At 40.6% G+C, this 23,121-nt stretch overlaps 1 protein-coding gene across 1 annotated transcript in view; it reads right to left on the bottom strand.

Moving 5' to 3' along the window:
* Window positions 1-23,121, bottom strand: part of LOC138750208 (uncharacterized) — a 67,327-nt gene that overhangs the window by 7,646 nt on the left and 36,560 nt on the right. Inside the window, exon 7 of the mRNA XM_069912343.1 lies at window positions 1,084-1,224. Within this exon, the coding sequence (XP_069768444.1) occupies window positions 1,119-1,224 (106 nt within the window). The 3' untranslated portion in view covers window positions 1,084-1,118. The remainder of the gene's footprint in view (window positions 1-1,083; window positions 1,225-23,121) is intronic.

The following is a 23,121-nucleotide window of genomic DNA, read 5'->3' as shown; positions in this document are numbered from 1 at the left end:
TACTATAGACTGAGATCAATCCTGTGACAACAAGTTCACAGTAGTGAGAAGGTTTAACGGTGATGTACAGTAGACTGAGGCAGATACTGTGACACCAGGTTCACGTTGGGGGGAAGGTTTAACGGTGATATACTGTAAATTGAGATATATACCGTGACTGCAGGTTCACAGTGGGGAGAAGGTTTAATGGTGATGGACGGTAGACTAAGGCAGATTCCATTAAACCAGGTTCACAGGGGGGGGAGAAGGTTTAACAGTGATAAACTGTAAATTGGGATATACACCGTGACACCAGGTTCACAGTGGGGAGAAGGTTTAATGGTTATGGACGGTAGACTGAGGAAGATTCTATTACACCAGATTCACAGGGGGGACAAAGTTAAACGTTGATGTACGATAGACTGAGGCAGAAACTTTGAGACAGGATTTACATTCGTGAGAAGGTTTAACATTGATGTACGATTAACAGTGTCAGATACTTTGACATCAGGTTCATATTGGGGTGGCAGGCAAAGTGACACCAGATTCACAGTGGAGAGAGGTTTAATGCTGATGTATGGATGATTGAGATCGTTACTGTGACATTGGCTTCACAGCAGTGAGAAGGTTTAACAGTAATGTACGATAAACTGTGTCAGGTACTGTGACACCAGGTTCACAGTGGGGAGAATGTTTAATGAGATGTATGATAAACTGTGGCAGATTCTGTGACAACAAGTTCACAGTGCGGAGAACGTTTAATGGTGATGTACAGTAGACTGGGACAGATATACTGATGCTGGATTCACTGTAGTGAGAAGGTTTAACAGTGATGTACAATAAACTCTGACCTATACTGTGACATCAGGTTCATATTGGGGAGAAGGTTCAACAGTGATGTACGGTAGAGGGAGGCAGATACTGTGACACCAGGCTCATTGTATTGTTCATTTATCTAATTTATATGCTCCATTTTTTTGTGGCAACTTCCAAACATTCCATAAACTTCAATTCTAATCAGATTTTGTTCATTTAAATAGGTCACCACTAAAAGCCCAAATTGTTTGGTCTCTTAAGTACGCTGCACAAAATTAAATTCTTTACCTGGGTTTGGTTCAACGGCATTTCAGTCTGCTTCATTATTTTTTCAGCCCCTCGTTTTGTGCTTTCTGCTTTGCCCAGCCGATTCGCCAAATGGGCATCCAACTCTGTCTTCTCAGCTTGACGCAACATCTCCTCTTTAAACTTAAGCAAACCAAGAAGACTAAAGTTAAAATTTTCACATTGGCATTTTCAAACACAAAAATGATGCTGTGAGTTGCAATTTCACATCAAAATCCCACTTGCTAAACTTGCAAACAACTGAATTGCATCCAACAGCTGGAAAATTGCAAGAGAACTGCTTGGTTAAAGCAAAAATTCCACCCAGTCACCCCAAGTTAACAACAGAGAGCAACCTGAAAGTTAAATACAAAGATCTGTATCAGGAATATTAATGGGCTTTTTAAAAAAAATCATTTCCACTATTGAAAGAAAACTCCTCAGGGAACATCAGGCTCTTGTTGAACAATTTCTGTTGTATTCCTCAAAATGGTTTGAATCTTGATTTCAAGCAGAGTCATTTGGTTAAATTGTTGGTCCAGAACAAACCCTGCCCACATACTCCCTTAAATACCTGCAAAGTCGTGGCTCAGCTCTGCTCCATGCTAAAGCTATAAAGCTTTTCTGAAGAGATAACGGACTTCAGATGCTGGGACGTTGAGTCACAAAAACACTCATGCTTCCCTGAACAACACACCTCTATCTGAAAACCAACAAGAACCTTCCCGAGTGGTAAATATCAACAAGACATAATATCATGTAACCGTTGTGTTTGTGTCATTGGAGAATTCCCTTTCCATTCAATCAGAATTAGAGTTTTGGGTGCCGTATTTGAGAAAAGATGTGCTGTTGTTGGAGAAGGTCAGAGATGATTTACTGGAATGATATCAGGAATGAAAGGGTTAGTGTATGAGGAACAATTGTCGACTCTTCGACTGTACTAGTTGGAGTACAGAAGGATAAGGGGGACCTCAGATGCTTTTCAAATAATGGAAGGCCTGGACAGAGTACATATGGCAAAGATGTTTCCGATGGTAGGGGATTCTAGGACAGGAGAGCATAATTTCAGGATAAAAGGGTTTCAATTTAAAACAAATGTGGAAAAATTGATTTTGCAAATGGGTCGTGAAACCCACGTGAGGTCATTGTGTGTATTTAAGGCAGAGATTAATAGGTATTTGATACGTCAAGGAATTAAGGTAATGGGGAGAGAGCTGGGCAGTGGGGCTGAATGGAAGAATGGTGGAACAGACTCGACGGGCCAACTTCTTCTCCTATATCTTGTGATCTATATCCTGCTGGAGACCTAGACAACCCTCCTCTTGTATTCCATTCTTAGAAAACATTCTGCATCGTGGTTTTATGTCACATGAATCCATTTCCGATTGAATCCCATGTTACAAGTAACCCATTGCAAATTCTGCATTGAGAGCACTGCAGCTTCCTCATTTTAAAAATTGTTATGGAGCAGCTCAAATGAGATTTCTTGCTTCTTTTTTTGAAAAGGTTAAAATAGAATCAAATAAAATAGGAGAGGGAAAATCAGAAGAATTTATGTACGTGGGAATCAAAATTAATGGTTGGTGATAAAGATACACAATTGTTGAAACATTTGATTAATATATGGAATAAAATAAATGATGAAATTGGTGTAAGTGGATGTACATCACCCAGAATGGCTTTGATTCAAATTCCTCGTATCTTTTTCTAAAGATCATCAATTTCTGGATAGCTGGTTTCGTAAGGGGATAATAAATGTTGAAGATTGTTATGAAAGGGGTCAATTAATGTCATTTGAGCAACTGAGAAATAAATATCGTATAACTCATAACAATCTTTTTGCTATTTCCAACTAAGAGCATATTTGAAGGATAAGTTAGGACCAACCATGTTGTACTGAAATAGAACTCCCTATAAGAGGAATTGTTAAAAAAAATTATTTGATGATGTCCTTTTTATTACAAGTAGGAACTTTTAAATGAGGAGTTCATAAGTTGAGACAAAGGTGGGAAATGGATCTGAATAATTTAATTGATTGGCAAATATGGGCAGATCCATATAAGGATCTCAATGCAAGACATAAACTAGTTCAGTATAATTGTTTTTACATCAGTCATGTAGCAGATATCAGCAAGGATTTTATCTGAAAGCTGCACCTGGAGTCAGGTGACTCAGGCTATTGGATTTGAAAACCTCCTCAGGAAGCTGATTTGGCAATAGAAACATAGAAGATAGGAGCAGGAGTAGGTCATTCGACCCTTCGAGCATGCTCCGCCATTCAACGAGATCATGGCTGATCTCAAAGTTCAGTACCCCGTCCCCGCCTTCTCTCCGTAACCTTTAATACCCTTATACTGAAGAAATAGATCTAATTCCCTCTTAAATATATTTAATGAACCTGCCTCTACTGCCCTCTGTGGCAATGAATTCCACAGATTCACCACCCTCTGGGTAAAGAAATTCCTCCTCATCTCGGTCCTAAATGGTTTGCCTATTATCCTCAAACCATGGCCCCGGGTTCTGGATTTTCCCATCCTTGGAAACATCCCATCTGCATCTATTCTGTCCAGTCCTGCCAGAATTTTATATGTCTCTATGAGATCCCCTCTCAATCTTCTAAACTCCAGCGAGTACAATCCCAATTTGCGCAATCTTTCCTCATAAGTCATTCCTGCCATTCCAGGTATCAGCCTGGTGAATCACCTCTGCACTCCCTCCATTGCAAGAACATCCTTCCTTAGATAAGGTGACCAAAACTGCACACAATACTCCAGGTGTAGTCTCACCAAGGCCCTGTACAGCTGTAGTAAGGTATCCTTGTTCCAAGACTCAAACCCTCTTGATATGAAAGCCACATACCATTTGCCTTTTTAACCACCTGTTGTACCTGCATGCTCCTCTTCAGAGACTGGTGTACAAGTACCCCTAGGTCTCTCTGCACTTCCCCATCTCTTAATCTATTGCCATTCAAATAGTAATCTGTCCTCCGGATTGTATTACCAAAGTGGATAACCTCACATTTATCCAGATTGTAATTCATTTGCCATGTATCTGCCCAGTCCCTCAATTTATCCAAATCACACTGGAGCTTCCTGCCCCCCTCTTCTGTGCACACAACCCCCCTAGCTTAGTGTCATCTGCAAATTTGGAGATATTACATCCAATCCCCTCATCCAGATCATTAATGTAAATTGTGAATAGCTGGGGTCCCAGTACAGATCCCTGTGGCACCCCACTGGTCACCGCCTGCCACTCACAAAATGAGCCATTTATCCCAACTCTCTGTCTTCTACCTGCCAGCCAGTTCTCAATCCACATCAATACTTTTCCCCCAATCCCATGAGCCTTGATTTTGGAAGCCAGTCGTTGATGCGGGACCTTATCAAAGGCCTTTTGGAAGTCCAGGTACAGCACATCCACTGGCTCTCCCCCATCTATTTTACCTGTCATCATCTCAAAGAATTCCAATAGATTTGTCAAGCACGATTTACCTTTTGTAAATCCATGTTGACTCTGTCCGATCCCTTCTCTGCTAGTCATATGCTCCGCTATTACATCCTTAATAATGGATTCCATCATTTTGGCCACTACTGATGTAAGGCTCACCAGCCTATAATTCCCTGCTTTTTCTCTACCCCCCTTTTTAAATAGTGGGGTAACATTAGCTACCCTCCAATCCATGGGTACTGATCCTGAGTCTATCGAGTTCTGGAAAATAATTCTTAAAGCATCTGCTATCTGAATGGCCACTTCCTTGTGTACCCTACGATGTAGATTATCAGGTCCTTGGGATTTATCTGCCTTCAATCCCATCAATTTCCCCAAGACCATGTCCTTAGAGATACTGATTTCTTTCAGTTCCTCCCTTGCATTAGTCTCTATGTTTCCCAACATCCTTGGGAGGTTATTTGTATCCTCTCTTGTGAAAACAGAATGAAAGTAAGAATTTAATTGGTCTGCCATTTCCTTACATATTCCCCTGATTCTGACTGCAAGGGACCTACTCTGGATTTCACCAATCTTTTCCTCTTGACATATTTATAAAAGCTTTTGCAGTCGGTTTTTATATTTGCCGCAAGCTTACTTTCATAATTTATTTTTGCTCTCTTGATCACGAGATCCAGGGGAGTTGTATTAATTCACTTCAATGCAGCATTTTGGATCTATTGACCAAAGTTCCACACTGCAGCAGTGAGGAAGGAATTCACAACTAGTTTTTCTTCTACAGTTACTTCTTACACCAGTGAAATTGAATAGAATAAAATCAGATTTATCACATCAATATTTTAGGTGTGGTGAAGATATCGCAACTTTCTTGCATTCAACTTATCTTTGTCCTAATGCAAGATCTTTTTGGGGAGAATTACAATATTTATGGAACAAGTTATAGGAGATGTTTTTCCACAGAATCTGACCTTATTTTTATTAAGAAATATGGAAGGAACAAGGACCAAATTAAATCTATTAATATATCAATTGAAATTTGTTAAATTAACGTTAGCGGTGATGAGGACATGTATTGAACTTACTTGGAAATCCCATATATTTTTAGGGATGCCAAGATGACATGCAAAAATCCAAAGTTGTATTCCTTTGGAAAAAATTACATATAGCTTGAGAAATATATACTCTATGCTTTTGCAAATTTGGCACCTGAATATTCAAATATCAGGCTTCAATTTGTAACAATGCCCTTTCCATCCCTCTCGACATGTGAGATTCTCCTCTTAGTTAATTTTTTTTTTTATTTAGATTTGTTAGATTTCTTCGCCACTGTGAACTCTGGGGAAGCAGACGACTAGTGCAGGGCACCAGAAAACAGAAAGACCACACCCCACCAACATCTCAGAAGCAGAGGATTCAATCCACGGGTCAGTGACCAAGGAAGCAGACCAGTGGGGGGTTCTGTAGCTGAAAGACCCACATAGGTGGCAGGCTGATGGTGACTTGAGGAGAGGAACCCACGCAGGCTGTGGGCTTCTGGACAAAGCAGTCAAGGAACTCACACCAGGCTGTGGATTGCTAGAGACTGGGTCAAAACTAGCTAAAAGGGTGTCAGGTATCAGACCTGGGATACGAGTGAGTGCTAAATGGTTCCTAATTATGTCAGAGGTTCAAAACTGGAGCATACATCTGTGAGCATTAAAAGAGAATCCACAGACCCTCAGTGACTTGACCCAGGGTTTGGGGTGGTGGGGGTGGGGGGGAGCACTCAGTCCTTCTCTGACTGCAAGAAGCATTTCAGGAAATTTCTGCCAGAGGTAAGTCTGTCTGCCTTATAGCAAGAAAAAAGCAATTTTGTGTGACATGACACTTTTTAATTACATGACAGTAAATTTTCTCCTGAAATAGAGAGAGGTTCAAGTTTCAAACTATTACAAACTCCACTCAACAGCTTATACCTCTTCCCACTTTTTGTTTTTGCAAGGACACCATCGATTTTATCACAGCTCCTCTGCTGCATCTGTCCTGTGACAGATTATATATTTTACATTGTATATAGAGATGTTTTTGAAAGAGATGGATTGGAGGAGTCGTTTAGGTCACAAACAAACACATACACTGCACAAAACAGCTCTTATTTAAAATACAAGAGCTTTGTTGAGAGTGAGTCATTCAGGCGCCGAGAGTCTTTACAAAGACAAAACAAGGAGACTGTTTTGCTAAAGAATTTCAAAAGCAGGTGTAAATGGATTATTGTTTTAAAGCAACAGATTAATGGACTCAGAAGTTTGAGTCCAGTGCAGTCATCTGGCTGATACCAGTTTGCTATTCTAAGAAGGTCATGTGGTTTTGCAAGCAGAGAAGAGAGACCAAATAGGCTTTTTCTAAAAGAGAGAGAGAGAGAGAGAGAGAGAGAGATGGCAAGCCAGCATCTTGTTTTTAAGACGGGTCGTGAGTTCTCAGTTCAGCCTGTTGAAAAACAGGAAATGGCTGGCTAGAAATGATGTTTCACCTGAAATAAGGGAAACAAAAGGAAATCAATGGTGACCTGCAGAAGAGGTTATCATTTGGAAAACCCTTATGGGTCAAGGTTCTTTGGCAAGACACCAAAGTGGCTGATCAGAGGGAATCAGTTTATGTGTGTCCAATGAGCAGGAAATCCCTCTCTGAAACCAACAAGAGCTTTCCTGGAGGGTAAACATTTACTTTTAAGCACCAGAGCTTATCATTCATATTCAAATTCATAAATGTTGAATTCTATGCACAGTATAAGAATTGATAGACACCGGTGAACTTAGAGTTGTGTCAAAGAACTTTATGCACATTAAATACACCTGCACTTCGAATTAGAAGGGGGTAATGGAAGGCTGTTAACAGTGATAAGTTAAAGTTTGATCCTGTTTTTTTTAAAAAGAAAATTAAAAACAATGTTTGTTTAAGTATGAATGGTGTTATTGCTTAAAATCTGCCTGTGATGGAAAGTATTCTTGGACTGAATATACATCTGGGCCAAATGGCTATTTAAAGACAATCTGTACATGATTGTACATCCTAAAGTACAATGACTACTTCTATCCACTAAAGATTGTTAAAGAGCAAGAATAGACAATACAATCACATAAAATTCCCATCCATACAGCACATGTATTAATACACAGAACGATCACACCTCCTTATCAGTCAGGAAGGGCCTACACTTCCCAAGGAGCCTGAGAAAGTCAAGGCTAATGGCTCTCAAACTGAGATTTTACAGGAGCGCAGTTGAGTCTCGACCTTTGGATGGTCTAGTTGCTGTATAGCATCAGACAGCAATGATGCAGAGTAGTGAGGATCACTGGGGTCTCCCTTTTTCTGTAGATGACATTTACTGGGAGTGTTGTTCAAATTGGGCTCAAGGAATAGTACAAAGACCATTTTGATCTAGTGAACAGCATCTTTAACCACGTCCATCATCAAAATCAGGACTTACATGCTGGGGAATAGCTTCTTCCCACAGGCTGTGAGATGGATGAAAAGTATCCTGTAAGGGTGATCATCCTCCCAAATATTTATATATGTAGCGTCTACTTCGATAGAGCAACTAAAGCAACACACACACACACACATACCAGGTTAGTCAACACAAAACTGCTTTATTCGGTCTTTACAGGCTTCTTCTATTTACACCGTGTCCCGGACTCCATGGGTCAAGGTGGGACATCATTTGTGAGTTTGCTGCAGATCCACGGGACCACAGGTTTAAATTAAGCCCTGTGAGTGTCCTGCACCTTCCGGCAGGGGAAATCACAGATCAACGTGCCATTCCTTGACACGCAGGACCACGTGCATGCGGTCAATTAAATGGATGAGTTCCCAGCTGTCTGCCTTATGATTTCATGTGCCCGCCAAAGAACCTGGCTCTCTCGGCCCGCTACATAGCTGATACACACCCCACCCCCCACCAGAACCGTCGCCAGAAAGTAAAACACCAGTTGCATGCACCTTAGGTGGACACCCTCATCTTCTCGGCTGGGGGCAATGAAAGGGTGAAGCGGGATCCAAATGGGCAGAGGTTTTGTCTGTCCCAACTAAACAGCTGCGAATGTCCCCCAATGTCCAAAGTATATTCAAAACCATCCTTCTTCACCACGTGGAAAACGCCCTCATACGGTCGTTGTAACAGCACTCCTAGGTCCTGTCTGCGCACAAAAACAAAATCAGTATCCAGGAGTGGTGGGGTACATTCTGTTAAGGGGATCCAAGCCAGTGGGTAGGAAAAGCTTTGCTGATCGCGATACCATGTCGAAGCTGTGGAAGGAAGTTCAGATCAGAGTTGGTTGTGAAATGAATGTCCCATGAAACTGTAAGGACCGTACCATAAACCATCTCTGTGGACAATGCAGACATATCTTACTTTGGAGCTGTGCGCACTCCCAAAAGAATGCATGGCAACTCATCAACCTAATTGGGACCAGTGAGTTGGGCCTTAAAAGTGGACTTCAGTTGCTGGTGGGAACGTGGGTGAATTGTGTTCCGCGGATTGAATTAATGTGGGAAAACCAAATCTAGCCATCCAGTTGATGATGAATGCTCTGGCCCTTGTCTCAGTGTCACTGGATGGCAACGGGACGGCCTCTGGCCAGCACGTGAAATGTTCTACAACTGTTAGAATGTATCTCATGTTTTGAGATTCTGGCAATGGTCCAAGCAGGTCTACATGCACGTGTTCCAACTGTCTGCATACCGTCGGGAAATGTTGAAGAGGTGCCTTAGTGTGGCACTGAATTTTGGCAGTCTGGCAGGAGGTACATGTGCAAACACATTGCACGACGCCTTTTCTCAGTCCATACTATACATATTTATTTGACATGCGCTTGACAAATGTTCTGATGGACGGATGAGATCAGCTGTGTATCTGGTCAATAAGGTGTTTCCTCCAAGATGCAGGAAACATTGGTCTAATGTAGCCCAAAGACATGTCACAAAGTAAGGTTGGCCACCCAGTTGTGCTGCCCTCTGCTGTATGTCCAGGTTAGTAATGGCCAGACTGTATGCCTGAACATCTGGGTCCATTGCCTGGATACTGGCTAATTCAGAAATATCAATGTCACCCTGAATATGATATATAGTCAGTCTGGACAGCATATTCGTGAAGCCGTTGTTTTTACCAGATGTTATCCAAGTAGATGTAAGGGAACTCTAAATCTCTGCCCAAGGTGTCTATAACCCGCTGGCAGTTTGAACACCATTCTTCAACTCAAGTGGCATCCTAAGACATTCAAAAAGCCCAGAAGGGGTAATAATCACCGTTTTAGGAATGTCTTCCTTATGGATGGGATCTGATGGTATCTCATGATAAGATCAACCATGGAGAAAGCACAGAAATTGTGCAGATGGGAGGCAAAATCTTCCATATGAGGGACGTTAAGACAGTGGGTCTTATCCTGAGATATGGTCTGCTGCGATTCAGAAATCATATCATAGACCAGAGTATAGCTGGAAAGTGATGCTGCAACTGTTTAAGGCATTGGTGAGGCCAGGTTTGGAGAATTGTTTTCAGTTCTGGTCTCCAAATATAGGAAGGAAATAGATAAGGTGGAGAGGGTGCAGAAAATATTTACAAAAATGATACATGGCTTACAACATCTAGAGGACAGAGAAAGATTAAGGAGACAGCGACTTTATTCATTGGAACGTAGATGGATGAAGGGGGTTATGATAGAGGTATTCAAAATTATGAAAGGAATAGATAGACTAGACGTGAGTAGACTCTTTCCCCTGAGGGCAGGGGTGGTTGGAACAAGAGGGCATGAGTTCAAGGTAAGGGTGCAAAACTTTAGGAGGAATTTTAGAAGATGTTTCTTCACTCAGAGAGTGGTGGCAGAATGGAATCATCTTCCAGAAGAGATCATTGCGGCAGGGTCCTTGCTGTCATTTAAGAGAAGGTTGGATGTGTACATGGATATGAGGGGGTTGGAGGGATATGGCCAGAGTGTTGGAGGTGAAAACTAGTGGAGTTGTTCATGTGAACTGAAACAGACTCGAAGGGCCAATATGACCCGTTTCCATGCTGGAAACGGTCATATGGTTATATGTGCTGGGCTCCACAGGACAAGATGGGACATCATTAAGAGTTTGCTGCCGGCAGGTTTGAATTAAGCCCGATGAGTATTCTGCGCTTTCCGGCAGGAGACTCCAAAATTCAAAAAGATGAATTAACTATTTCCATGACCCTCCATTTTTACGTCTATTTTTCTAAATCCACTCCATATTCTAGACATCTTTACTTAACCCAACCCACATTTCTTCTCCCATTCAAAGTACTCAGCAATATACCAAGGCAGTAAAATAAAAACTCAATGCTGGAAATACTCAGCGGATCATCTACTGGAAAAGTAATTGGAGCTAAAACCTTCAGGTCGATAACCTTTCACTGGGATTCAGAAAGAATATCAAATTAACCTGATTCTCTTTGCTGAGAAAAAAGAAGAGGGGAAATAACAAATTCAATATGTGGGATGAAATGCCCGAGCAACAGACATGGCAGTGGTGCTGGATGAGTGGAGTCGACTCGCTGATCAGCACATCTGTCTGGATGGAGGGGTAAAGGATAAACAAGACAAACATGATGCCGTCACTGTGAGGTACAATACGACAGCTGCAGAGAATCTGAAATGAAGGAATGGTGAAAATACTTGTTTTTGGATCAATGTGACAAAATTTGACCTGACAAAAGAAAACAAAATTGCTTTGCTCTGCCAGAACTCTCTAGATCAAGGGGCACAATAAAATAGTCCAGAAGCCAACATTATGAAATTGAACAGAGAAGTGATAGAAATTGGCAAGAGATAAAACACAGTTACATAATTCCATGAAAGTGGTGTCACAGGACGACAGGGATCTAAAGACAGCTTTTGTCATCTTGGCATTCATTAATTAACATATTGAAATTAGGAGTTGGGAAGTTATGGTGAGGTTGTAAAAGATGTTGGTGAGGGAAAAATTAGAGTATTGTGTGCAGTTCTGGTCACCTAGCTACAGGAAGGGTATTAGTAAGATTGAAAGAGTGCAGAGAAGATTTACTAGGAAGCTGCCAGATCTTCAGGAGTTGAGCTACAAGGAAAGGTTGAACATGTTGGGACTTTATTCCTTGGAGTGTCGAAAAATGAGTAAGAGATTGCTTAAAGTGGAATATGAATGGGAAAAAAGTCTGAGAAAGACTGCCGTTGACCCAATTGTGAAGGAAAAATTTTGCTTGAGAAAAATTGTCATTGGTCCATTTCCTCTAGAGTTATGAAACCACACACAGAATAAGTCAATGACGTACAATTAAAACAGTGGTTTTCAAACTTTTTCTTTCCAATCACATTCCACCTTAAGTAATTCCTTACTACAGAGCTCTTCTGGCACAAGGATTAAGTGGAATATGATCCAGGGGGTGGGGGTGTGGAGGAGGAGTTTGAAAATCACTGCTCGAGATGAAAATGATTCTCCATCTCCGTCTTAAGCAGACATCCTTTTATTCTGAGGTTGTGCCCACTGGTCCTACACTCTCCCAGTACTGGCAAAATTCACTCTATCCAGCCCTTTCACTATTCATCAGATTTCAATGAGGTCCTGCCTCATCCTTCTAAACTCGGGCGAGTACTGGCCCAGAACCATCAAATTATTCCTCTCATCCCCAGGGTCATTCTTTTAAACCATCTCTGGACCATCACATCCTCTCTTAGAAATGGGGCCTAAAATTGCTCACAACACTTACGAGATCAGGACAACCAAAAGGTGGTCACGTGAGGGAAGCCAGCTGCAGAGCTGCCTAGAGTTCATGGATTGGATGGTGTTCAAGGAGTCAGCTGAGGGGAGGTTGGGAGGGGGGGGTCGTGGAAAGATGGCATCGGAAAATGACGTGAGAAGACACCTCTCCCTGACTGAACTATTCAATACTCGAACTGTAGTGAATTATTTGACTTTATCAATGTTTTGAACATTAATTTACTACTGTAGGATTCTGGAAATGAAGAAAGGAAAACAGCAGTGTTGGGCACTGACAGTTGCCCTAATAATCAAAAAGACAAAGACTAAGGGGAGCGATAGGCTTTATTACACACAAGACTGCAGGCCCGCGTGCAAGCTAGGTAAGTGAAGGGATGGAAGACGTTGCTCGACCTTTATGGCCTGGGTCACTGGGGAGGAGTCCAGGGAGGAGTCTCGGAGAGGATGTCATCAGGAGGGTGGCCAGCCCATGCCGATACTGGTCAGTTAATACAATACCATTTCATTACCAGCAACTTAGAAAAAAACCTAGGTTTTCAACCTGTGAAAAGTGCAGAAGAAGCAAGGCCGACCTTCCAGAAGGAAACTCAGGAGCAGTTAGAGATAGATCCAAATCCTCAATGTGGAACCCAAGAGAAGCTGGAAGAAACGTCTGCATCCTCTGCGCCTCCAGAGACGCAAGATATCGCCAAGATCTTTGGCCTGGGGGTGGGCCAGGAGAGTGAGCGTGGAATCCGACCCAAGCCTGGCTTGACTAAGGAGACCAGGGGGGTGGGTGCCCGAATGTGCGCGCGTGTTCGCGGGAAGGCGAATGACTGTATGCAGCGGCCCATCTGAAGATGTTCATCTGGTGCTACTGAGCTTCTCAGCATGGATGGATGTTCTCACATGCAGGAAATCCACAGTAGGGCAGCCAGGTATGAGGTGGAGGAGGACAACTCAGAAATTCGAGAAGAAGAAGAGCACGAATGACTATTTGCTGCAGTTGGACTTACTGAAGGAAGGCCTTAGGCTTTAACAACATCTCCATCTCCAATGAAAGCTGTTGTTTAACCACAGACACCTTCCCCAGTCTTTAAGGCCCCTGCAACAGGGATGGAAGTCAACTTCATGTCTACAGAACTGATCCAACCAAATGAAAAGATGATGTCTTCTATGACCTAATATTTTGAAACTTTAAATGATCAATTTGCTGCTATAAAGGAAATAATGGCTGGTATGTGTGAATAAATTACATTTATTCAAGTTGATATTAATAAGAGTTTAACAGCAGTGGACACTAGACAAGATCAATTTAAGAAGATCGAAGACATTTTTATTGACTGTAAGGACTGTGGGGACCATTATGCGGAGAGCATAGATCATATTGAGGAGTTGTTTACAGGCTAGGATGTCCAGAAGAGAGATTTGTTAAAAAACATTGATTCGTTAGAAAATCAAAGTTGTCGAATTAATATTAAGATAGTTGGTCTGCCGGAAGATATTGATGGTTCAGATCCTGTAAAATTATTTCTGGAAATGGATTCCAGAGATGTTGGGAGTCGAGACCTTTTAGATAGGGTTCATAGGGTGTGAAGGAGAAAATCTTTTCCGGGTCAAATGCCAAGAGCGGTTCTTTTAAGATGTTTGCGATATCAGGATAGAGAAATGATTTTGCGGCTTGCGGTTCAGAAAGCTCGCCTTGATCAAAGCCCAATGATGGTTTAAGGCAATAGGGTTTTATTTTATCCTGATTTAAGTCAGGAGATTATTAAGTGATGGAAAGATTTTAATCTGGTGAAAGCAGTGCTGTGGAAGAAAGGGTGTAAGTTTACTTTTCGGTGTCCGACGATATTTAAGGTGAATTATGGGCCAGATCAGTCTCAATGTTTTGAGAGTCCTTATGGTGCATTATCTTTTGCAAATTCCTTCCCAGATTTGAAGGAATTGATGGGGAAAATGCCCAAGGTTAAAATTGGGAACAGAACATGGAAACGAATTGGAATCAGAATTGGTGAGTGATGTTGAAGATGAAGCTCAAGCTCAATGTGGGTGTTATCACTGGGATGACTGATGGGTTTTAATGTTCGGTTGGGGGGGTGGTGATTGACTCTGCTACTTCTAAAGTCATCTGTCAAATGTGCTATTAACTGCAGCTGGTCCACAGAGGGGGGTCCGACTTTTGTACTTGTAGATTTTTACATTTTTTACACGGGTTTCTTATTGTTTGAAAGGGGGGGGGTTTAGGTTTTTTAAAATATGTAATTGCTCTGTGAAGTGCCAATCTCAAGAGGAAATTAAGTTATGGCTCATTTAAATTTTGTGACCTTCAAAGTTAAAGGACTTAATAATCCGATGAAAAGGAAGGGAATATTGGCATATATAAAGAAAATGAAGGTTGATGTTGCCTTTTTGCAAGAAACTCATTTGTCTGAGAAAGAACATATGAAATTGATGAGAGATTGTGTAGGACATGTTTTTCATCTCCATTTAATTCGAAAGCTCGAGGTGAGTTGCTACTTTGGTTCATAAGAAGATACCGTTTCAGTTGGAATCATTCTCTGCCACATTGGGTCGAGAGCTGTTGGTGAATTGTAAAATTTTTGCTGAAGCATGGACTTTGATGAATGTTTATCCACCCAATGAAAATGACGAAGATGCTATTTCTGAAACTTTTTTGAATCTGGGTCAAGCTAATGAAAATATTTTGGTTGGTGGGGATTTTAATTGTGTGTTGGATAAATTTCTAAAAACTGTACAAAGAACCAAAATGGCTAAATGGATGTTAGACTCAATGAAAGATTTGAATTTGGTGGAAATGTGGAGTAAGTTAATTCTGACAGAAAAATACTTTTCTTTTTATTCACCCAGACATGATCCTTTTTTGAGAATCGACTTTTGCTTAACATCAGCACAATTACAGGGTAAATTTATACATGCAGAGTATATGAGTAGGATTTTATCGGATCATTCCTCATTGTTAAGTAGAAGTACACAATCCTTTTTCCAGACATCTAAAATCCGGAAAGCTCCAAACATCAGCAAGTGGGAGAGAGATGGCAGCGCGAGTCAGGCAGGTGAGGAGTGGAGCAAAAATATCAGTGTGACTGGAATGGAGTGGGGGTGGATACAGCAGCATAATTTGGGTGGGCTTAAATATGGCTTTCCAAAATCCAAAAAAATCTGAAATTCAGAACACAGTGCCCCCCCGCCCCACAAAGGGATCTGGATAAAGGATTGTGCACCTGCACATGTTCTGGTTTGCATAATGTAGACACCCCTTACCGGTGAAGGTTTAATGGGATGTTATTGAAGCAACCAAAGTTTCTAAGTTAAATCAAAGACCATATTCAATCTTATTTGTCAATTAATACATATTCAGTACAAAGTAAATTTGTTCTGTGGGATGCTTCAAAATCTTATTTAAGAGGTCTGATAATCAATTATTCTGCAAGAATTAAGACGCAGCATTTGGCAGAGAGGCAAAATTTGGAGAAGGAAATAACAATTTGAGAGAAGGAATTCCAACGAAATTCGACTGTGGATAAAAAGACTTTTTTGATTCAGTTGAAACTGTTATAATATAATGCAAACATATAAATATGAAAAATTAATACAATGATCTAAATAGAATTACTATGAGTAAGGGGAAAGAGCGCATAAAGTTTTGCTTGGCAATTAAAGACTGAACAGGCATCAAGGACAATAAATGCGATAAGAAATAATATAAGAGTTACTTTTAAACCTCAGGAAATGAATGATGAATTTCACTCATTTTACCAGAATTTATATCCTTTTGATGTAAATCAGGATGAGGAACGTGTTGAGTTTTTTTTAGGTAGTTTGGAGTTATCGGTTTTGGACGATAAAGATAGGACAGAATTGGAAGTTCCTTTCAGTGATTTAGAAATTGAAGAAGTGATATTGAATATCACCTGGAGAAGATGGGTTTACAGGAGGGTTTTATAAAGAATTTTATGAAGTCTTGTCTCCTGTTTTGATGGATGTTCTTAAACAAGCTACAGAAGAGCAAAAGCATTTCTAGAATCCTTTTCTAGAGCTAGACTTAGTTATTGCAAAAAAGGAAGAGCCCCATTGAAAATTGCCTCATATCGACCAATATCGTTATTAAATGTAGTTTATAAGATAGTAGCTAAGGTATTGGCTAATAGACTTGTGAAGTATTTATCATGTTTAATACATGTTGATCAAGCAGGTTTTATTAAGAATAGATTTTCTTCTGAAAATATTGTTAGACTGTTGACGTTGATTCATGTGTCAAGACATTGTTTGAATCAATCAATGATAGTGGCATTAGATGCAGAAAAAGCCTTTGATCGAGTTGAAAGGTACTTTTTATTTAAATACTTGAAAGATTTAAGTTTGGACCTTTTTTGCCTGGTTGGGTTAAAGACTTGTATAAAAATCCCTTGGTGAGGATGGTGACAAATGGACAAATTTCAGATACGTTTAATTTAACACGCTCCACTTGGCAAGGTTGTCCTTTGTCACCATTGGTGATAGAACCGCTAGCCCAAGCTATAAAGACAAAATGATAAAATTAGTGGGATTAAAATAAAGGAAGAGAATATAAGGTTCCTTTGTACCAATATATTTAACAAATCCTCAGTAATCGTTATGACATCTGCAAACCTGTTTGGTACAATATGGAGAAATGTCTGGTTATAAGGTTAATCGGGATAAGAGGAAGATATTACCAATTACAGAGGAAGATTATCCTGCTTGTAAACAGATTACACAGCTTAGATGAAAAATGAAACTTAAATATTTAGAGGTAATGGTTGATGTGGATTATCAACATTTGTGTAAGTTGAACTATGTTTCTCTATTGATAAAATTAAAGCTGATTTAATCAAATGGAAAAACCTTCCTTTGACATGAATGGCACATGTGAATTGTATTAAAAATAATAATTTTCCTTATATTCAATACCTTTTTCAATCAATTCCATCTTCGCTTCCAAACATATTTTTAAAGAGTTATGCAGCAATCAGAATATTTTTATAGAAAGGTACATTGGCTAGAGTATTGTTGCAAAACTTAACATGGCAATATGCATTAGGGACGACAATGGCCTCATTTTCAGAATTATTCATTAAATTATTAGTTTATTATCAGTTAAAATTTATTAATAGGATGTTCAATGTTAATCAACCTCCACACTGGGTTAAAGTGTTATTAGCACAGATTTCTCATTCCACTGGCCCTCTGGCGCACTGGCCCTCTGGCGCACTGGCCCTCTGGCGCACTGGCCCTCTGGCCCTGATGCAGAACATGGACATTCAAAATACACTGGCATCAACCTGTTGATGGAAACAGTGTTACCTTTTCCATTCCTGTCAATCTCAAAACACTATGGATGGTGCCATAAGACCTGGAAAGGACCATCGTAAATGGGCTAGAGTGGTTTACGAACAACATCATGCCAAAGAAACACACGAGTACAGTGTTGTAAATCATTTGGCACATCCACTGCAGATGATGCTGCCACATAGGAGAACATCAGAGTAATCTCATTTTTCGAAGAAAATCAAGATAACTGACCTGTTCATGAGCACTGTGTCTGGACTCAGATTCACAAACTCACCTGGCAAGGTCAGCATACAGTCATAGACTAGCTCTACCACTAAACATCCATGATCTGCCCTAAGAGCTGTAGTCACACAAAGGAGAACCATGGGCAAACGTTCGCTCCATGTCGATGATTTGCCACCTGCTGTCAATGGTGCTTTCGATCGTCAAGGAAAATGCTCAAAGAAGCTGTTGGCCCTGAAATGCTTAGCCATAATTCAGGTAGTGCCCAAAGGATCAGTGAGAGCTCAGACCAATGCTGACTCGAACTGAGACCCTCGATCTGTTGTAATAGTGCCCAGAACACCAAATGATGGAATCCAATGATCCACAAAAGTCCCATCAATTGTCTCTGCAGAGATGCCGATGATAGGAATTTCATCCTTCCACCTGGTAGTCCTGTCCTCACACGTGAGCAGAAAAGTACATTGCCGAGATGGCAGAAGTGGACCTTTCAAGCCACAAGGTGCATATGCTGGAAATGGGAATCCAAAACAACAAAATCCCCCAGCTTGAATTTCATGTGCCTGGAGACTTTAGGGCATTGACCCAGCAAACAAGTCCTTGCCCATAATCCAACATTCTGTTTTAAATGAACCCAGGTAAGATGTTCCTTAACCAGTTTGATTGATGCTGTTCCGCCAGGAATAGATAGATTGTGAAGGGAAAATCTCCTGCCTCATAGCTGCCCACACAAATAGCCTAGTCCTTCCTGTTGGGGGAAAAAAAGTCAGACCAACATTTCAGCCGATTCATCCAGGGTCACATCTTGAAGATGGAGACCAGAGTTGATCTGGTTACACCGGATGAAATCGGGATCAGTGCACCGTACATGAGCCATGGCATTGAAATTGATGTCAGTAGTTGTATGTAATGTCGCACCTGGATTGGGCACCAATTCGCTTTCTCTCAGATGTCACGTGTGTCCGATGAAAATTGAAGGATGAAGTGCAAGTGCTGAATCTCCCTTGGCAAGTAGAGATACAGTATGCATAAGAGGCTGGTGGTCTGTACAAATGGTCAAAGGATGACCTTCCAATAAAAAAGCTGAAATATTGGATTAGAAATTGGGATTCATGAGGGAATTACAAAGAAACATTTCCAAATTGTATCTTCTACTTCAAGAGGAATCTCCAAATCCAGACTTGAATAAATCAAAAGAAAGATGGGAATTGGATTTGGGAACTGAAATTGACCCTTTTTGCTGGTCTGACATTTGTTGGGACAGTACTTAATGTTTTTGATAGATTAGGTAATAATAACTTATTCATCAATTATATTTAATGGCACATCTATTAATTTATTCCTAATTTTTCAAATTCATGTTTTAGATCTGAATCCCATCTTAAAATTGATTGTGGGGAAATGCAAAATTGTATTTCCTTAGCAAAGGTGACTTATAATATTAGAACTGGGTATGATACCTACTTCAAAATATGGAAACCATATTTAGATATGGGTTTAGATATCTAATGTATTCACTTCTCCACCCCACCACCACTTTTCTTTCATCTTAATGGTTGAACCTTATCATGTTGGTTTAATTCTACTATTTTATTAATATCCTGCCTTTCCTTTTGGGAGGGAATAGTAATCACAGGAGCTTTGCACCTAGGTCTGTATTTTTTTCTTTTATACTTTTTTTCTCTTCTCACTTTTATGTACAGTACAACATTTATTTTATTATTCTATTTTGATCATTGAACGTATCATTTGGATACGATTCTATTATTATATTGAACTGTATACAAAACTATAAATATATATTTTTTAAAACAGAAATGTTTCACTGCGAGATAGATAGCTAAGAGTTCTTGCCCAAATGTACTATACTTTGCCTGAACCGGTGACCGCTTGGCTGAAAAAAAACATCAAAGGTTCCAATTGCCCACAGACTAGCTGTTCGAACACTGCTCCCACAGCACTGACAGATGCATCTGTTGTAAGAGACTAAGGCCTTAGGCATTTGATGTACAAGCTTAGTGACATTTACAAGAAAAGTGTTCACATCATGGAAAGCATACACAAAGTTAAGGTCTTTTTGAAGCAGACATCAGATCCTTTGAGTCGTTCAGCAAGAGGTAATAGAGATGCTGTGGCATTCACCAGGGAACAGCGATAAAAATTCCTCATACCTAAAAACCATCACAATTGGCCAACCTTAATGGGGGGATGAAATTCTCAAAATTCACACACTTCTCATTCATCAGCCAAAATACCATGTTCCATAACTCTACGTCCCAAAAATACAAGAACAGCAGCTCCAGAAACACTTTCCTGGGATTGATCACGATGCCACATTCCTCAAGCCTCGGAAACAATGAGATAAGGTGGCTCTTGTGCTTCTCTTCATCCACACTTACAACCAGAATCTCCTCGATCAACACAAGCACCAAAAAAAACACAAGGCCAGTGAGTTCGTGGTCCATGAACCACTGGAATGTCTAAGCTGCATTCCATAGACCGAATGGTATTCTCAGAAACTCAAACATGCCGAACGGGACCATCACTGCTGTCTTCGTGACATCCGAAGAGTCAAATGGAATCTAATAGTAAGCATGTACTAGATCTATTTTAGCAAATGCATATTTGTCGTGGAGGTTGGCTGAGAAGTCTTGTCAATTTGGAATATTGTATCAGTCAGGCACGGTGGAATTGTTCAGGGAACGATCATCTCTACAAGGCCGCCAATCCCTAGTATTTTTCAGAACCATATGCAACCATGAAGCCCAGCAGCTGTCAGATCTGTGGACGACACCCAACTCTTGCCAATCCAATCTTGCGATTTTAAGATAATCTGGGGGCATTACGACCTGCGTCTCAGACCCTGCCTTTATATGGTGGCTTATTGCATGTCTGTACACCGTTACGATGGGGTCACGAGGCGAGGAAAACACTTGCGTAAGGCTTAGAAAGGGCAGGAATCAGGTTGAAGGCTTGTCAGGCAGCAGATGGCATTGGAAGGACAACAAATGCAGCTCAGTTGCATTCAAGACCTGCAGTCCACACAACAACGTTTTTTCAAATACATCACGGAAAAATGTGACAAGAAATCCACTCCCAAAATGGAATTTTCCACATTTACAACTGAAAAACCACCCAAAAAGATTGTAAGACAGAAATGAAGCACGAGTAACCTGTGGCCATGTTTGAAAAAGAGAATAATTTGTAGCTGAAAGAACACATGACAAATTAGAAAAACTATGTTCCTCAGGGATTGGAGGGACCAGCACTGATCCAAAGTGACAGATAATTTTGGAGTTTTACATAGAGATGGCAAACAAATAACCTACTCCAACAATTGCCTCAAATTGTTTCCATTTTTCTCAGTTGCCTTCGATAATCTCTCTCAAATGAGAACAAGATCCCAAGACAAAAGAACAGAACCAGGCCACCAGGCCCATTGAATCTGCTCCGTAAATACACACTAAGCTACTCTACACTCCTTCCAATTTCCAGCCTTTTCCGCATATCCCTTCATGCCCTCACTAACGAGATATTTGTCTATTTCTTGTTTAAACACTCCCAGTGATCTGGCATCCACTGCTGTATGAGGCAATAAGTTCCACAGCTCCATGACACTCTGGCGAAAGAAGTTCTTCCCAATCTCTGTTTTGGATGGATAACCTCTAATTTTCTTGTCCTCAACTCACCCACCAAGGGAAACATCTTACCCGCATCCACCCTATCTAAACCTTTCAAAATACAAAATGTCTCCATGAGCTTTCTTTTTTAATTTCCGATACCCCAATGAATACAATCCAAGAGCTGTCAAACACTCCTCGTACATTATATTTTGTATTCTGGGAATCATCCTCATCATTCTCCTCTGAACCCTGTCCAACAACATCACATCCTTTCTCAGATAGGGGGCCCAAAACTGCACCCAGTACTCAAAAGGAGGCTCACCAGTGCCCCATAGAGCCTCATTAACATCTCTTTTCCCTTGTACACTATTCATCTTGAAATGAATGCCAACATAGCATTCGCTTTCTTCATTACCAATTTCACCTGGTCATTAACTTTTAGTTTTCCTTGCACAAGGACACCCAGGTCCCTTTGCACATCCAAGGTCTGAATTTTCATCCCATCCAAATAGTATGCTTCCTGTTTATTTCCACTGCCAAAATGTACAACTGTACATTTCTCGGTGTTAAATCTCATCTGCCATCATTTTGCCCAGTTTCCTAATCTGTCAATATCCTTCTGCAACTTTACGGTTTCTACATTTCCTACTCTGTCCCCTATCTTGGTGACCTCCGCAAATTTGGCCACAAAACCATTTAAACCACAATTCAAATCATTAATTTATTTTTCCTTGGAATATATCTATCCTGCATTCCTTATATTACTGCCACATGCCAATCCAGAATCGATCATGACTGAACCTGAACATGTTTATTGTGATAAACATCTTCTAATAAATGTTCTGGGTTTAATTTTTTAAAATGTTGTTGTGGCTCCTCTTCATCAACTGTTTGGAAGCTGAATTCACAAAATTTTCCAAATATTTTTTCAGCAATAATTCTGTGGTACAGAGGATTACTCATCTTTCCTTGAGGTTAAAAGTTGCATTTTGATTTTCTTGTCTCAACTGAACATTGTACAAGGTGAAGGCTGATTAAAATGGATCCAGTAATGATGGCCTTTAACTTTGCATTATTGCTGTGGCTACACAGCTTGAATGATAAACTGGTGTTTCTACAGGGAATTAACTCATGGAAATTTTCTAAATACATTCATTGGAGATAGACCTTTGTGAAAAGTTTATTGCCCATTGGCAACAATCCTTGAAAAGAGATGAATCATCACCCAACAGAGCATAATCCAATCTGTCAGCACATGGTCCATACACATCACCCATTATTCCCTCTTGTTCATGTGCCCAACCAAATGCCTCTTAAATCGTGGTGATTTCACCACTATCCTGGCAACGTGGGCCAGACCCCCACTGCACTGTGCAAAAACCTGCCTCACTTCTCTCCTTTTCCCCTCTCATGTTCAATATAGGCATCGTAGTATTTTTACATCTCCCACAGGGGAGGAGGAAGAAGAAATCTACCTTCTCCAGCACTACAATAATTGGATAAATTTCAACCAGGTCATCACTCAGCTTCCAATGTTCCAGAGAAAACTATCCAAATTTGTCCAACCTCTCCCCAGAACCAATGCTCTATCCCAAGCAACCCCCTGATAAACTCTTTTTGTCATGCAGCAACTAGAAATGCAGAAAACACTTGAAATGTGGTCTAACCACATTTATACTTCATGCCC

Source organism: Narcine bancroftii, unplaced genomic scaffold (assembly GCF_036971445.1).
Source record: "Narcine bancroftii isolate sNarBan1 unplaced genomic scaffold, sNarBan1.hap1 Scaffold_106, whole genome shotgun sequence".
Lineage (NCBI taxonomy): Eukaryota > Metazoa > Chordata > Chondrichthyes > Torpediniformes > Narcinidae > Narcine > Narcine bancroftii.
Note: the sequence above shows the minus strand (reverse complement) of the source record. Positions and strands in the feature narration are given on the sequence as shown.